Below are 18,421 nucleotides of genomic sequence, written 5' to 3'. Positions count from 1 at the left end.
CCTACTTCACCACTACATATTACCATCCTACTTCACCACTACATAATACCATTCTATTTCATCACTATACATTACCATCCTACTTCATCAGTTTACATTACTATCCTATTTCATCACTATACATCACCATCCTACTTCATCACTACACATTACCACCCTACTTCATCACTACATATTACCATACTACTTCATCACTATACATCACCATCCNGATTTCATATTACCATCCTACTTCATCACTACACATTACCATCCTACTTCATGATTTCATATTACTTCATCACTACACATTACCACCCTACTTCACCACTACATATTACCATACTACTTCATCACTATACATCACCATCATACTTCATTACTATAAATTACCATCCTACTTCACCACTATACAACACCATCCTACTTCACCACTACACATTACCATCCTACTTCATCACTACACATCACCATTTACTATACATTACCATTCTACTTCATCACTTCACATCACCATCCTACTTCATCACTACACATTACCATTCTACTTCATCACTACACATTACCACCCTACTTCACCACTACATATTACCATCCTACTTCATCACTATACATCACCATCATACTTCATTACTATAAATTACCATCCTACTTCACCACTATACAACACCATCCTACTTCACCACTACACATTACCATCCTACTTCATCACTACACATCACCATCTTACTTCATCACTACACATTACCATCCTACTTTATCACTTCAAATCACCATTCTACTTCATCACTATACATTACCATCCTACTTCACCACTACATATTACCATCCTACTTCATCACTATACATCACCATCCTACTTTATCACTACACATTACCATCCTACTTCCTCACTTTATATCACCATCCTACTTCATCACTACATATTACCATCCTACTTCATTACTATACATTACCATTCTACTTCATCACTTCACATCACCATCCTACTTCATCACTACACATTACCATCCTTCTTCATCAGTTTACATTACCATCCTACTTCATCACTATACATTACCATCCACTTCATCACTACACATTACCATCCTACTTCCTCACTTTATATCACCATCCACTATACATTACCATCCTACTTCATCACTTTATATCACCATCCTACTTCATCACTACATATTACCATCCTACTTCATTACTATACATTACCATCCTACTTCATCACTACACATTACCATCCTACTTCATCAGTTTACATTACTATCCTATTTCATCACTATACATCACCATCCTATTTCATCATTACACATTACCACCCTACTTCATCACTTCATATTACCATACTACTTCATCACTATACATCACCATCCTACTTTATCACTACACATTACCATCCTACTTCATCACTTTACATCACCATCATACTTCATCACTATACGTTACTATCCTACTTCACCACTACACATTACCATCCTACTTCATCACTATACATCGCTATTCTACTTCATCACTTTATATCACCATAATACTTCATCACTACACATTACAATTCTTCTTCATCACTTTATATCACCATCCACTTCATCACTACACATTACCATCCTACTTCATCACTATACATTACCATCCTACTTCACCACTACACATTACCATCCTACTTCACCACTATACATCACCATCTTTCTTCATCACTACACATTACCATCCTACTTCATCACTATACATTACCATTCTACTTCATCACTACACATCGCCATACTACTTCATCACTACACATTACCATCCTACTTCCTCACTTTATATCACCATCTTACTTTATCACTACATATTATCATCCTTCTTCATTACTTTACATCACCATCCTACTTCATCACTACACATTACCACCCTACTTCATCACTTAACATTACCATCCTACTTCATCACTATACGTTACCATCCTACTTCACCACTACGCATTACCATCCTACTTCATCACTCCACATTACAATCCTACTTCATCACTATACATCGCCATCCTACTTCATCACGTTATATCACCATACTACTTCATCACTACACATTACCACCCTACTTCATCACTACATATTATCATCACTATACATCACCATCCTACTCCATCACTACACATCACCATCCTACTTCATCACTAAACATTACCACCCTAATTCATCACTTAACATTACCATCCCACTTCATCACTATACGTTACCATCCTACTTCACCACTACGCATTACCATCCTACTTCATCACTACATATTACCATACTACTTCATCACTATACATCACCATCCTACTCCATCACTACACATCGCCATCCTACTTCATCACTACACATTACCATCCTACTTCATCACTATACATCACCATCATACTTCATCACTATACGTTACCATCCTACTTCACCACTTCACATTACCATCCTACCTCATCACTATACATCACCATCCTACTCCATCACTACACATCACCATCCTACTTCATCACTACACATCACCATCATACTTCATCACTATACGTTACCATCCTACTTCACCACTACGCATTACCATCCTACTTCATCACTACTCATCACCATCCTACTTCATCACTACACATCACCGTCCTACTTGATCACTACACATTACCATCCTACTTCATCACTACACATTACAATCTTACTTCATCAGTTTACATTACCATCCTACTTCATCACTATACATCGCCATCCTACTTCATCACTTTATATCACCATAATACTTCATCACTACACATTACAATCCTTCTTCATCACTTTATATCACCATCCACTTCATCACTACACATAACCATCCTACTTCATCACTATATATTACCATCCTACTTCACCACTACACATTATCATCCTACTTCATCACTATACATTAGCATCCTACTTCATCACTTCACATCACCATCTTACTTCATCACTACACATTACCATCCTACTTCATCACTACACATCACCATCCTACTTCATCACTACACATTACCATCCTTCTTTCTCACTTTATATCACCATCCTACTTCATCACTACACATTACCATCCTACTTCATCACTACACATTATCATCCTACTTCATCACTTTACATTACCATCCTACTTCATCACTATACGTTACCATCCTACTTCACCACTACACATTCCCATCCTACTTCATCACTATACGTTACCATCCTCCTTCACCACTACACATTACCATCCTACCTCATCACTATACATCGTCATCCTGCTTCATCACTTTATATCACCATACTACTTCATCACTACACATTACCATCCAACTTCATCACTATACATCACCATCCTACTCCATCACTATACGTTACCATCCTACTTCACCACTACACATTCCCATCCTACTTCATCACTATACATTACCATCTTACTTCATCACTACACATTACCATACTACTTCATCACTACACATTACCATCCTACTTCATCACTACACATTACCATCCTTCTTCATCACTTTATATCACCATCTACTTCATCACTGCACATTACCATCCTACTTCATCACAACCATCTATCGACATTGTTTGCCATATATTACCACTTTACCACATCAGCACACATCAGCATACGTAGGAAGCTTATTACAAGTTTTAAGATGTATCAAAGTTTATGCCATAGACCGAACGGTATATGATACAGAATGCAATGTATATATATGATGTACATGGAATACATGATCAATAATTAAAGGATTCTTAATTTGTTATCCTCAAAGATAAATTTCTTAAGATCTAACACTAAGTCAGCCTGACCTCAGTCTTTTACCGTTATGTTTCAGGCCCAGTTTATCTTGGTTATCTGCCATACCCTGTCGACGTTCCTATTTGTTCAGGACTGTGACTATCCGTCCCTAGCTGTTAAACTGGTTCTGTTCTACAACTTTCTGTTCCTGTGTCTGTTCATGGACTTCTACATAAAAACATACAAACGAAAAACAAAGCCCAAGGAAAATGATAAAATCGTATACATGAATGGACATGGACAGAAAGTACAGAACGGTCATATGGAAAACGGAAACGCTGTTAAGGTGGACTGATGGTTGCAGTGAATGCAGTATTCCTGAAGAGTTTCTAGTATCAGTTTTGCTATGTGGATTACAATACATAATCAGACAAGGGATATTTATCATTTTTTACTAGTTCGTCGACCACACTGTATACCGTGTTTCAGTAGAACATCGATGTGCCAGCGAATGAATACACACATGCTGATACAGTAGAAAAGGCTAGGTTTTCATTTTCAAAGGCCACTACTGTCTTTAAGAAACAGACAAACACATGAGCTGGAGAAGGGTATAGGGCATAAGTGGGCTTAGAGAAGGGATCCAAGACATGAGCAGGGGCCACACAATGAGTGGGCTGTATTGAAGGCTAAACGTGCAAGATGGGTAAGAGAAGGGACAAAACGTGCAGAGCGGTGTACATTAAGGTGCCAAATTTAGGCGAGCTAAAGAATGGACTAGCTTTGTGTGGGCTAGAAAAGGGACCAAACATATTTGGGTTGCAATAGGGGTCAAATATAAGTGGGATTGAGATGGGGACAAACAGTTTGTAGACTGGAAGAGTTACCACAAATGAGTGGGCAGAGAAGGGGCAAAATGTAAAACGTATGTGGGCCGGAATAGGAACCAAATAAATGAAGGCATAAGTAGGGTTTGGCAGTGTGTGGGCTGGATTAGGGACCAAGATACATGAACTGGTGTAGAAAACAAACAGATACTGACTAGACCAAACATGTATGAACAGTAGCTCAACATATGCGTGAGGGGGAGTAGAGGCTAAACCTCTGTGGGATGGAGCTAGACATTGTAAGAGTTAGAAAAGTGTCCAAATATACTTATTGGTAATTAACAAAATACTTGTGAATAATAATCTTACCAAAAACGTATCATATTTACCTGTGAAATTATCTCATATGACCAAAGGCCCTCATGTGCTTGTTAACAATATAGTGACTATCACTTTGTATGTCGTCTGAGTACTCTTGCCTTGTTTAGTGGTGTCAAACTATACACGTCATATCTATCATATCTTGCTCAAATATTTTCGAAATGATATTTGATGCGTTTGAAGTCAAATTGTTCAAATATGGCACATTTTTCTTAACTCAAACTCCTCTTTCTTCTGAAACACCTGATTGTTAATCTTGTCACTGCAGAGAAACTGCCACTGTTATAGACATTGTCACAACCTAGTACATTGAAAATACATAGTTACCAACTCATTAGGAGAGAAGTTAAATGACAGAACTGGAAGGAACTTTCGAATACTCGTGATACTTATTATCACTTAATGGCATATCATTGTTGAATAAATTGTTAGGTTAAAATAAGATAATAAGAATAGTAACACAAAATATAGCTTAAGCTAGGAAAATCATCTTACGGTTTTGAAATCTATCGAAGAACTAAAAATTAAGTGATTGGCTTGTTTCCGTATTTCGTATTATTAACAGCTATATATATTGTAATCTAAGGGCGGGCCAGGTTTTGATGGTGGATGGAAACTGGTGTACCCGGAGAAGAATACATCATGAAACATTACAAAAAAAGTTATGTAACGCTTTTTCTCCACATGAACTGTGTAAAATAGTAAAGTACATTTAATTACAAATTCAAATAATAAACCTCCCGATTAATCTTCTCTAAATGATAATGACTCTCTAGCTACCATCCCCCCGAGTAAAGCTCGATAGTAACTCGTTTAGTTTTGAATATTCATTTACCTTTCCAAAATTGTCATTTCTGATTAATTCATTCAATATCCAAACGAAAAAGCTGCCTAAATAAGATAATGTTATTCACCAATATCTTCTTAACTTATCAGCATCCTGCGTCTATTGTGACTGAGCAAACAACAAGGATGAGAACATGTTATTAACGAAGGACGCTTTGGCAAGAGTCATTTATTTTCCAATATTTCCTTATCCTGAGTTAAATTTTTCACCGTAATATACAAATATTGATATTGACCACATAAAATTGTGTTGTTTTTTTGTGTTTTCCTCAGTGTCTATTTCGTTTGTCAAGTAATGCCTCATTTATATTTCACAAGCAAGCTGATTTCACAACTGATTTAATCATTTCTTAATTCTGCGTTCAGTGATCATGTTTTGTGTACTTTAAAGTGGACGTATTTGGAAACTTTCAGAGTTACACATCCACGCGTGTACTCTCTACGACAATATTATCTGTTTATCACCAGTCAAATACAGCGAATTTGAATACGTTTTCAATTAGGGAGGCTTTTTCGAAGAGCAATGCACGAGCATGGTTTACTGGGCAAAATAATTTATGCACGTGCATATAATTTTGTCAAATAATACGTGATAAATACTATTTGTAAATTTAAACATTTATTAGAAGCAGGTATTTTCCCTTTATTGTCCAAATGTTGTGATTGAAAGTAATATATTTAAGGAAAAGATGCATTAAATCGTGCTCAACTAGAGTTTCCACCTCATGACCTGAACAACCTACCAGAAAAGAAAATCCTAATGTTTTCAGTATTTTATGTGAATGGCTCATAAATATTTTATATAATTTTGTCTGATTAGCTAATGCAAAGCTCATTTTCAAATATATTACCGTTTGTTCAGTTCAATGAAAGTAACAGCCAAAAATATGCGCTCGTGGTTAGCTTCGTTAACATCTTCAGTTGATGACGTCACATAGTTTTATTGCTTTCGCGGAAAACTCCGCCTACATGTATTGTTGTCGAAGTCATGGAAGCTTGTGACGTTCTATAGTCAGGTTTAGAAAAACTAAACATAATTTGCGGAAACAATTGTTTACTGAGTAAATGTCAGTGTAGACTGTATGTATAAAGGAAAAGTAACCGCCTGAACAATTAGGCTCCCATCCTTCCCCTGGTAATGCAGCGTAATGAATATCAGACTTATTTCTATGAATTATGTTTATAACCATATCATTAATGTTTAAAACATTCTTTGTTCTTCATAACTTGTTAGGTGTTAACTTTAATTTGTTTGTAACTTAATTTAATTTCGTATGTTGATATTTCTGATGGATGGGGTAAACAACTTTAGAAATAAAGAATTGAACAGGAAGACAATACACTCTACTTTCGGTAGATTTGGCATGAAATACATATACAGATCAAACTTGTATAGCAGGCGACAAAACATCTATAAGATATCCATACGTACCCATGCATACATCATTCCACTAATTCATTCAAATATCCATGTACATAACTCAATAAGACACGCGTTATGCGCATAAATCTTAAATGAGGAATTGTGCTGGAAGATGATTGTTTAGTAGGAAAAGTGTGTATCAGATTTACATTGACAAAATCTCAACATATTAACAAACTATAAATTACCATCATACACTCATATCAACTGACCTGGCCTAGGTAACAAGATACTGTAATCACGGGTTTATTATAGTGAAATATTTCACAATATCATATCGACTTGCAGACAAATGCAGTAGTATTTACATAATGTATTTGTTATGTTAGAAAACATTGAAATTGATACACTGTAAATGTATGGTTTTTTGTTTTTTGTTTTTTTGTATGTGGTACACTCTCGTCGGTATATTTTTTTTTATTAGATTCGTTAAAATAGACCCATTCATTCTATACATGCTTAGTCATTTCTCCATAAGTATTTTTTTCAATGGTATATTTCCATGCATATAACTCATTTAAACCACTTAAACTCAGCCATTGTGATTTTAGTCAAACAATATATATATATTGAAGTGTTTTATATACATGATTATAAAATTAGTGGGTAAAGATATATTTCTAGTCTCTTTCATTTAAAATCTATTAATTTTCTTTTTTCACTGACGATATTTCCAGGGAAAAGAAATTATGTGGTTTTAATGTTCATATTACAAACATAACCTTTTGAAACACTTATAGTTTTCAAACTGGTGTTCAGATGATGCGATTTTGTAACCGGTAGTAAAACCTCTGTAATAATGTACATATTTTACTTTTGAAGTAATATTATAAGAATTTGTTTATATTACTGAAAATATATTTTATTTGCCATCTCCATTCAGCAGTATTTATTATACAGTGAGTTTTGTAAATGACATTGGGGTCGTATATACTCACGCAAGTGTTTGTGTAGTTGTCCAGCTCCAAAACCACATTGAATTCCACACAAATTAATTAACTTTGATTGTTTTCATTAATATTTTCTCCCGATATGTTTTTTTTATATATATATATATATATAGGTAGTCGGGCGATCTGTATTTGAACCACATCAAGACGTTAAATAATATTTATCTACTTTTTTCAATTGTTATAACGATAACTAATACTTTACCTTTTGTGTCATTCCATTGATTGTGAATTTGGAATTCATAATTAAAATCTGAATTATCAAAACGTATACAATCTCCCCTGGAAGTATTTCTGTAAGAATTTAAACGTTTATGTTAATACTTTAACTATATTCCTTATTTTACTTTTTACCCGTTAAATGTGTATTTTGAAGACTTTGTAGTTAGTTTTGGTTTTAAGTAATTAAACATCTTTTTATCTTTTTTTATCTAAATATCTTCATTTAACGGGTGTGACTTTAATGCTATTTGGCATAGCACTGTTTCTTCCTGATGTTCTAAAATCTGTGTTAAATTATGGAATGCAATAAACTAACAGAAATGAACAAACCCGAGACATCTTTTTGATTTATAACTTTGATCAGGATAGAAAGCTTTGATTTGTTTTACTGTGATGTCAGTTTGATAGTATTCGTGTTTTAAAACTGTAGTGGTACCCTGGGTGTCATTTCTGTACTTGCTCTATATTATAATGAAATAGCTGGCAGTAACATGCAATAATCAGCTCTTTGCTGGTTGACGATACCTCCTTAGCTTGTTTGTGAGTGCAGAATGCTGTTTCTATACTGTGTATTTAAACACGGACAATGCCATTTATAAAGAATATCTAACTTCAGATTAGTGATATATTTTATATTGAAGTTTTTCTATTGAACAATATATAAACATGATCTGTGTATCGTGTGTCATTTGTCTATATACTGTGTTGAATGTGTGTGTCGATATTTCAGTTACTTGGGAAGCAACATACCATCGCTCTATGGAATATGTAGTACACCAAGGGCCTATAGAGATAGTATATAGGCCCTAGATAATAACAAACAGACAGTAAATGAGAGAGGGCAGCTATACACTTCACCATCTGTCACCAGAATGTAATTATAACCAATGCACAAACGGCAAGGTGGGTGCCTCACTGCAGTACGTGTATATTGTTGTAAACATGATTTGGAGGTAAATATATACGAATTGGTTCGCAGACTGACATCATAGTTTAGTGTTATTATAACATGGAGTGTGGGGGAAATCCTCTAACTTTTTCTTGTATCGTTGATATAGATGACGAGATAGTACATTAAGTCACACATGTATTATTTGTGAATGTCATGAAATTTACATAGAAATAGATATCCCTTACAAAACTGATATATCAAGATACTGTCTGTTACAGCTCTCATACCATCCTAGATTACAGGCCTAGCCCGAGTCTCCTCTGCCACTAACACCAGACTTAGACATTTTGACAAGATTCAAGATTCAAGATTTTTTATTACGCTCTGACACACAAAGTGTGTAACAAGAGGTCAAACAAAATAACATAAATCAAATAAAACATGACAGAGAGAGTAGATGTGGGTTTATCAGACATCATAATGTCAAAATGTCAAAGTCTGGTGTTAGGGCCAGAGAAAACTCGGGCTAACTACAGGCCATGCTACACAATATAGCGTCCGATACAACGATATTCAACGTCCATACAAATCCTATCAATACACTGAGTTTCAGTGTCATATTCAATATTTATACATATGTTTAAAATTTCAGTGTAAGAAAATTATTAAATCGTCATTAAAACAAAGGACTTCTTCAGAATCGACAACACACACACTTTGGATTATCGAAAGACAAATTCTGACCAAGCTGAACATTTGGTGAAAATTTCCGTCTTGCTATACGTCAACGTCTGATTATGTTTTAAGTTTGCAAATTTAAAGTGCACGTGATGTTGTAATACTGTGATGTATGAAACCTACTGTCAAATGCGGAGAAGATGAAGGTGTTGGTACTTTGAAAACGCAAATGTTAGCATAAAAATACAAAACAATTTTGTCTACCTCAAGGTTAAAAAAACCCATTCTAATTGACTTGTAATTCTGTTTTTTAGTACTGATTCAAAACATGTGTTACGAACATACATTTGTGTGTAATTCGTATAACATGTTCATTCCAAATTTTGTAATTGTGGTTTGCAGTCTTCTACTCCAAGTTTACAATCTGCTAATGATAACAGTATCGCTAGAGATACATTGTATCTGCTATGCTTAGAATGACGACTTTTTATTATATGTTATTGACTATCTCTTCACTTCATTAGCCAAATGTAGAGAGCGCTCACGTTTCACATTGTTTCAAAAGGCAAGAATATATTATTGGAACCTTTGAAAAATCATGATAGGGTTTAATTTTTAGGGTCAAGATCCTGTTAATAGATATTTACAATAAAATACTGTCAGGAAAAGGTTGATGGACTTATTTCTAGAAGGAAAGAATACTGACATTCAAAGGGCTTTCCGTGGTGAGTTATTTGACTGCGTTAACATATCGGACTTATCTGTCTGCAGGTAAGGGTTGAACGTATCCAATGATCGAATATGATGATGGGAATGTACTCTATACAAAAACTGCTCATTAATGAGTTTTTATGTTATGAGTACATAAAAATGTGAAATAGAATTCTGCCTCGTGTTGGAAACGCAACTGTAATCACACTTGACAATATAATGTATAGATGTATATGTATGTTTGCTGTGTTAATACGTTCTGATACAACAAATTATACAATTTGCTGTGTTTATACATTCTGATACAACAAATCATACATTTTGCTGTGTTTATACATTCTGATACAAGAAATTATACAGTTTGATATTTTTTACATATGATAATAAACAATAAAATGATAATAAAATGTAATTATATGTATCTGTTATTTGTGAGGTACAGCTAGTTATGTGTGAATAAGCGCTGGAATAATATTGCCAGCAAGTCTGCAACTGGCTTTTATTTCGGAGCGCATCTTATAGTTCAAAATATTCTATCATATTGAATGAGTATCTAATACTACTTATCATGATATATCTTTTGCATCAGTATTTTCGTAATACTTATTTGATTACTGCCTTTGTAAATGTTATATCAACCCAAGGAGAGAACTTGTACAGGCCTACCCTTCTGTTCTATCATATTGTTTACTCAATAAAATCTGATGAAATAAGCGCTGGAGATTAAACAATGGTATATCTTTGCAGTCGACCTCTCAATATAAATCTTCAATTTGTTTATCTGTTGCCCTATGTTCAAGTCGATCACGTTTTTGTTGACATTTTACTGTAATAATTAAAGAAGAATTCCTTTCCAACCATCTCGAAAACCAACAGAAGATAAAATGTATCCTATATCATTTGCCCCATAATACTTTTTTCTATTTTTTTTTTTTAATAAATTAATATTTAAACCAGTACCTGATCTTTCTGTACTTTCTTATAAATTCACCTTAGCAACTTTCTAATTAAATTGTTGCACGTAAACTAATTTACATCAGGAATCTTCATACAGACATGTAAGTGTACCTTTTCAGTATTCAAACCTTACGAGGATCCAAACACTTCAGGAACGTGTTTAAGAAAGACAGATGTGCGGACGCCAAATGGTAAAATTAAAATAAAGTTAAATCCATCTTGAATTTTGGTATTTTTCTCCAGTAGATTGAGTTATGAACTTTTTCATTAAAACAATATGAGATGTGAATTTCATTATAAATTATTAAGATACAAACAATAATAAAACTAGATAATCGACTTTTGTTTAATTATAAACGTCATCAATTCGTTGCTTTGCAATCTAAATTCATAAAAATATCAGCATATGAGGTTTTAACTGTGTACTTCACAGCGGATCATCTGGCACCAGGTCAAGTGAGAGACAAAGGTTACAGACAAAACAATTGCTTCAAACAGACAAACAAATCACACGCGTGTTACCTGATGGTCCCGACATGTGATGACGGTATTATCTCCTTGAATGAAAGAAAAGGGAGATTCCGTAAAAAAATCATTGGACTTTATCTATCATATGATGTGGTAAGGAGGTTTGACTAAATTAAGACGGGCTTTTTTTCTAGTGAAACCTAAAAGTTTGGTAGTTTGTGTGGCGAAAATTTGGGGAAATGCCTTCATGACATGGGAGGCTACAAAAATACTTAAAACACGTTTTGTCCTCCTCCTGAAAAGTGCTAAAGTTGTGTTAGCTAAAGTTGTGTTAGGTCAACATCTCCAGATTCTTTTCGTCAAATGTCATGTGCATGGACATTTCCCTTGAAGACTTTTGTCTATTTTTACATGTAATATTGTAGGGGTGAAACCTAACGTACCTACAAATGTTAATGCATGTCTTGAAATACTTCGCCACAGATCATTAGAAAATAACATTAAATCACTAGGTTCGTCCATACTTCATTAATATGAAAAGGCAAAGCCTTAAAAGAGCGAGGCATTTGTTGATCTCTGATATTTACTGATTTAGAATGAGATAATACAGCTTTTAGAATGAGGCAAGATAAAATTTATTTAAATTCGGCAAGTCAAGTGATAACAATAAAACATAAACTCTAATGAGATTAAGACCGACACAACAATAGGGGAGATCGGGGCAAATTCGGCCCATTTTTATTAAAGTCCGTTCTGGGAAGTATGGCAGCACGTCCGTTTTTGAACATTATTTAATTTTTACCTGTCGGCATTCGGGTAAGTTCATATCATTGGCTGATTCAATAAATTCTTATCGTACAGCAATATGGTAGTGAGCGTTTGGCTTTGCTTTATGTCCATGTATATCATTTGAAGCTGTCAGTGTGTTACACGTTCGACCGTATTTTTTTTAGCGAAAGTTCGCATCACTAGAAGCGAGATCATGATTTTCTTTCTCAAAAGTAATTTGTTTAGTAATTTTACATTAGAGTTTTCCTTGCCATTTTTTCATGTGAATGCCTAGCCAACTAAACTGCTAAGATCATTAAAGTTGTAAATATTAGCTCAAAAACAAAAATATCAGGGGTGGCCCAACTTTCCCCGGTCTCCCATATGTAGATTTTTTGCATCGTTGATGATTGGTAAAAATGTATACACAATTTAATGTTTGCATCAATGACGCCATTTTCAAAGCTAAAGCAGATAGCTGTTCTTGTGCGTAACGTATATTATGGGTCGGTCGGCGCAGTGGATAGCGCGCTCGTCTTCACCAAGACGGCCGGATTCAATCCCGGTTACCTGCCCGACCACGCGGGTTTTCTCCGGATACTCCGGCTTCCTCCCACATTAAGAATTAAATCCTCTGCGTGCTTCCGTGAGGTCACAAAAAGAATGATTCAAATAAGGTGGGGAACAAATGTTTGGTAATTGCTATAGAAAAAAGTGCATATTACATATTTGACCATATGTCTATAAAAGTAAATGTATAGATTTGTTAGTTAAAAAATGAAATTAAAAAACGGAAAACCTTGCAATAATTTGATGTAGAATTGAGATTGTCGTTATATCGATGTTTAGAATTCCTATTCCATCCTGAAACACCGGATTGAATTTAAAATTGTGTAACTGTCACTGATGTTTAACATGTAATGATGCCAAATACAATTAAACAGTTTCTGTCTGTAACTATAGTTATAAGTTATACGTTGCTGAAAAAGAGCGTTGATTTTTGATTTCGACATAAATGAATTATCCGTTGTTTCTTTTATGAGTGGTGATGCATACATTTTTATATTTCTATACTCAATTTGTGAGACTGTTCAATGTTGTTCTTTCTCTTTTTGTTTCTGTTGTTGTAATGTTACTATTATACATATTATTTGATACCCAGTTGTGACCTTTTTGTAAATCTGATGTATATATTTGAGGAAAGGGCGTAAATAATGTTGTAATAACTTGTGCCCAATCCTGTTGTCACTATTTTGGCAATACAATATGTTTAAACTAAGATGCATACATAAATTATGTAAAGACTATAACCGGACTTTCAAAAATGTTAATTATTTCGTTCATATCCTCTATAAATGGAAATCAAAAGCTGATGAAATTTTAGACGATGAAAAATAAATAAATGTACACGTTTACCTATTGGTTTAATGCGGCTCTTTTTGAAAATATCTCCCGGTAGAAATATTAACAGAACCTGGTTGATAACAAAAAGGATCTTCAGAAAACATCCGCGTTTTTACTTTTTGTGCCTGTGTCAAAAACTGAAATAAAAATGTCATGAAGCAACGACAAAGAGATAAATGCAACAGCCATCAGTTCCAAGATTTCCCGGTTATTTTTCATCCTTCCGGAAATAACCGATGAAGGCCGATGGAGTGTGGCGTGATTGTGACGTCAACGTATGATAATCTCTGAACGACGTTTCATGCCAGTATCAAAATTTATGTGATAGATTTTTTTTCACACAGAATGTATATTAGTGTTTATTTAAATAAACAATTAATAAAAGTGGGTATTGTTTTCACTATATGAAGATGTTCATGAATGGGGTGAAACTCAATATTGTCTTTGCTTCAAGGATACATATCCGGTTTCCCCACTGGAGGGCTACTTCCCGACGAAAAAAATCAAGGGCAAGGCGTAGAAAGGGGAAGCAACTCTGTTTACGCACGCATGTGTTACCATTAAAGGCGCCTTTGGCGCCCGAGAGCTACGCTCTTATTAACAAATTACTGTGGTCTAACCGGTCCAACTGTTTGGAACGTGATAATCGAAAGTGATTCCGGTACCCTTCGATACAGACGGCGATGGGATCGCAAGTCATCGGTGTCCTTTACCAGGAACAAAGGAACCAGCTGCGTTAAAGAGTCAGTTAACCAGTATCTTTGTAGCCTCCTATGAAATAAAGAAACCTGTCCCCAAAGATAAACCCTAAAACTTCGTTGTTTCATTGGAACAGACGTTCTAGTATTCATCTTATTCCAAAGATGAAATACAAAGTTGTTTTCTTCGGTTTGAAGAAATAAACCTGTTGTCGTTATATCAGCACCGAACACCGTGATTTGGAACCCTCTTTACTGTATGAGGTAACAGTTAACCATTTGATAATACTTTTTGACGGGAACCTCTCCGATCGCCTTCTCTTTTTGCAGCATTTCTGTTCTTATGCACAGTTGTTGGAACAGCTAGTGATGACAACAGAGATAGGGAAACGTGTGGATCAGGCCAAACTGACACCTTCAAATAAATTTAAACGCTCCTTCCTACAGATGATGATACATAAAAAACATATTCAAACTACCAAACACCTCTTCGGAGAGAATATTGAAACTGGACTAAAGCAACTAATTATTACTCAAAAGTTGGATAACTGCAACAGACGAATTTGTATTTCTACTCTCTTATATGGCAGGCTATATGCATCACCAAGTCATACACTTTATCCAGGTTTCTACGGAACTAACGTCTTATCTTAGAATATCTTAATATTAAACGGCAAATATTTGTAATTTTTAAGATTTTTTTTCAGTCATAAGCTCCATGCGTTACTAACTTTTGAAGATCAGCCTTATTGTATCGCTTGCGATACTCTATTCACGGTTGAAAACTCCATGGTAAGGCGTGGTGATCTCAAACAGGTTCGTGATACACAATACAATACAACACAACACAACACAACACAACACAACACAACACAATACAATACAACACAACACAATACAACACAATACAACACAACACAATACAACACAACACAATACAACACAACACAATACAATACAATACAATACAATACAATGCAACGCAACGCAATACAACACAATACAATACAACACAATACAATACAACACAATACAACACAACACAACACAACACAACACAATACAATACAATTAACTCTATTCACGGTTGAACACTCCATGGTAAGGCGTGGTGATCTAAAACAGATTCGTGACACACAATACAATACAATTCAATACGATACAATACAATACAATACAACACAACACAACACAACACAACACAACACAATACAATACAACACAATACAATACAACACAATACAACACAATACAATACAATACTACACAATACAATACAATAAACTCTATTCACGGTTGAACACTCCATTGTAAGGCGTGGTGATCTAAAACAGGTTCGTGACACACAATACAATACAATACAATACAATACAACAATACAATACAACAATACAATACAATACAACACAATACAACACAACACAATACAACACAACACAATACAATACAACACAATACAACACAATACAATATAATACAACACAACACAATACAATAAACACAATACAATACAATACAACACAACACAACACAATACAATACAATACAATAAACTTTATTTAACGTCGGATATTTAAAAACATTTAACATTCGCTATTAAAACCTATTATTCCGACAAACATAAGTAAAAAGCACCAATTCAAGAAATTACATATATAAAACATTATGAAACAGAAAGTTTTAAAACATAAGTCTCCATGCAAAGTTATAAGCTAAATATATATACATGCATACATATAGCAGAACAGCAATTCTTACCATAAAATACATATTAGTATAAAACATTGAAGCAAAGCACATACACATAAAAACAGACATTATGAACTACAGTTTTCCACTATCAGCACTATATATAAAACACATTTACAACATGTAAAACAAACGGAACATAGTACTAAAATAAATTAAATGAATAAAATAATAATAAGAGCAAACATTCGCACAAACCGAAGAAGCAGCATAAAAACACACACATAACTAAACATGAACCAAAGCGGACTAGCCGCATGTACATGTACTACACACTGCGGCAGACACTACAAGAGCAAATGGGGCCATCCCAGGTCTGGACCAGTCTCCTAAATTCATTGTACCTTTCTACTTTTCTGAGTTGATTGGGAAGATTGTTCCACACCGGGCGGCCTCGTAGGAGAAAGATTTGAGTCCATACCTTGTAGTGTTGACCCTAGGTAATACAGCTGTATTCTCTTGTCTGCAATTATAATTAGTTACCTTTATTTCAATCATATCATGGATAAAGCGTGGAGAGATTTTCTTAACTATTGTATAGACTTCACACGCCATGTCTTTCAAACGTCTTATATGTAGTAAATCAGAGTTTGATTTTTGGACTAAAAGTTCAAAGGAAGACGAAAAGTCAGTATATGATCTTTCTTGATTTTTTTCCCTTTTCCGTACACTTTTTACCGAACAGAAATGCCAAACAAGAGGGCAATAATTAAAACTTGAAACAAGGAATGAGTTGTAAATAATTTGTCTCCGTTCCATAGACAAAAAATTACCTATCCTTTTCAGTACAGATAATTGTCTGGAGGCCTTTTTCAGAGCTCTGAGATGTGATAGTCAAAGTTCAATAAATAATCAAAATGTACACCTAGCAATTTGACATTGTTTTCACAATTAAGAGATACACCTCCAATATCAAAAGATTTTATTTTATCAAATGTTCGTTTTCCAATGCTGATTGCCTGAAACTTTTCAGGATTGGCTTTCATATAATTTTTACTAAACCAATCAATAACATGACTACAATCTTTTTCTAAAATGAATTTTAAGACAGCAGGATCCTTTATAAACTTTATTTATTTTACAACAATTATGAAACAAGCTATTTCAACTTATATTAATCACTCTTGTTGGCCCGGATGTTAGCGTGTGGGGGGACTTAGTGTGGGAGGAAACCGGAGTACCCGGAGAAAACCCACGTGGGATCCTTATGGATGTAACATCTGCATAGTTGTAAAGAGATGAATCTTCAACACAATCAAAAATATCATTTATAAATATGTTGAAAAGAAGGGGGCCCAGGATAGATCCCTGGGGAACCCCTTTAAGAATATCTGACCATTTTGATATTTATTTCAATGTACAAAAATGGACTTTCCAAACAAGTCCCATTGACACCATTTATTTTAAGTACATATTCGGGCTGTAATTCACCACAATGTGATACATATTCAGACTGTATTGTATTACAAGGTAAAACATATTCGGAATGTATTTTATTACAGGATGACATATTTAATTTCTCTTTGCCTTTTGAAAACCTACATGAACAACTAATATTTTTATTATCTTGTAGAAACCAACACATCTATATTAAACGAAGCCCAATATGGGTCTAGAAAAATACAGAGCTCATAAGTATATAATTTAAGATGATTTTGATATCATTAAAAATAAATCAAAATGCTACGCGATCCGGACTAAAAATACACTTCCGAATTCCATTTAGACAAGACATACCGCAAGCGTCTACAGGCGGATATGATCAGACT

General features: G+C 34.4%; 1 protein-coding gene across 1 annotated transcript in view; it reads left to right on the top strand.

Moving 5' to 3' along the window:
• The window catches only part of LOC110456741 (elongation of very long chain fatty acids protein 1-like), a 41,424-nt gene extending 34,451 nt beyond the window's left edge, over positions 1-6,973 (top strand). Inside the window, exon 7 of the mRNA XM_021507665.1 lies at positions 3,776-6,973. Within this exon, the coding sequence (XP_021363340.1) occupies positions 3,776-4,033 (258 nt within the window). The 3' untranslated portion in view covers positions 4,034-6,973. The remainder of the gene's footprint in view (positions 1-3,775) is intronic.
• The last annotated feature ends 11,448 nt before the right edge of the window (positions 6,974-18,421 follow it).

The sequence above is a fragment of the Mizuhopecten yessoensis genome, unplaced genomic scaffold (assembly GCF_002113885.1).
Source record: "Mizuhopecten yessoensis strain PY_sf001 unplaced genomic scaffold, ASM211388v2 scaffold8839.2, whole genome shotgun sequence".
Lineage (NCBI taxonomy): Eukaryota > Metazoa > Mollusca > Bivalvia > Pectinida > Pectinidae > Mizuhopecten > Mizuhopecten yessoensis.
The sequence above is the reverse complement of the archived record's forward strand: the minus strand, read 5'-3'. Positions and strand labels throughout refer to the sequence as shown.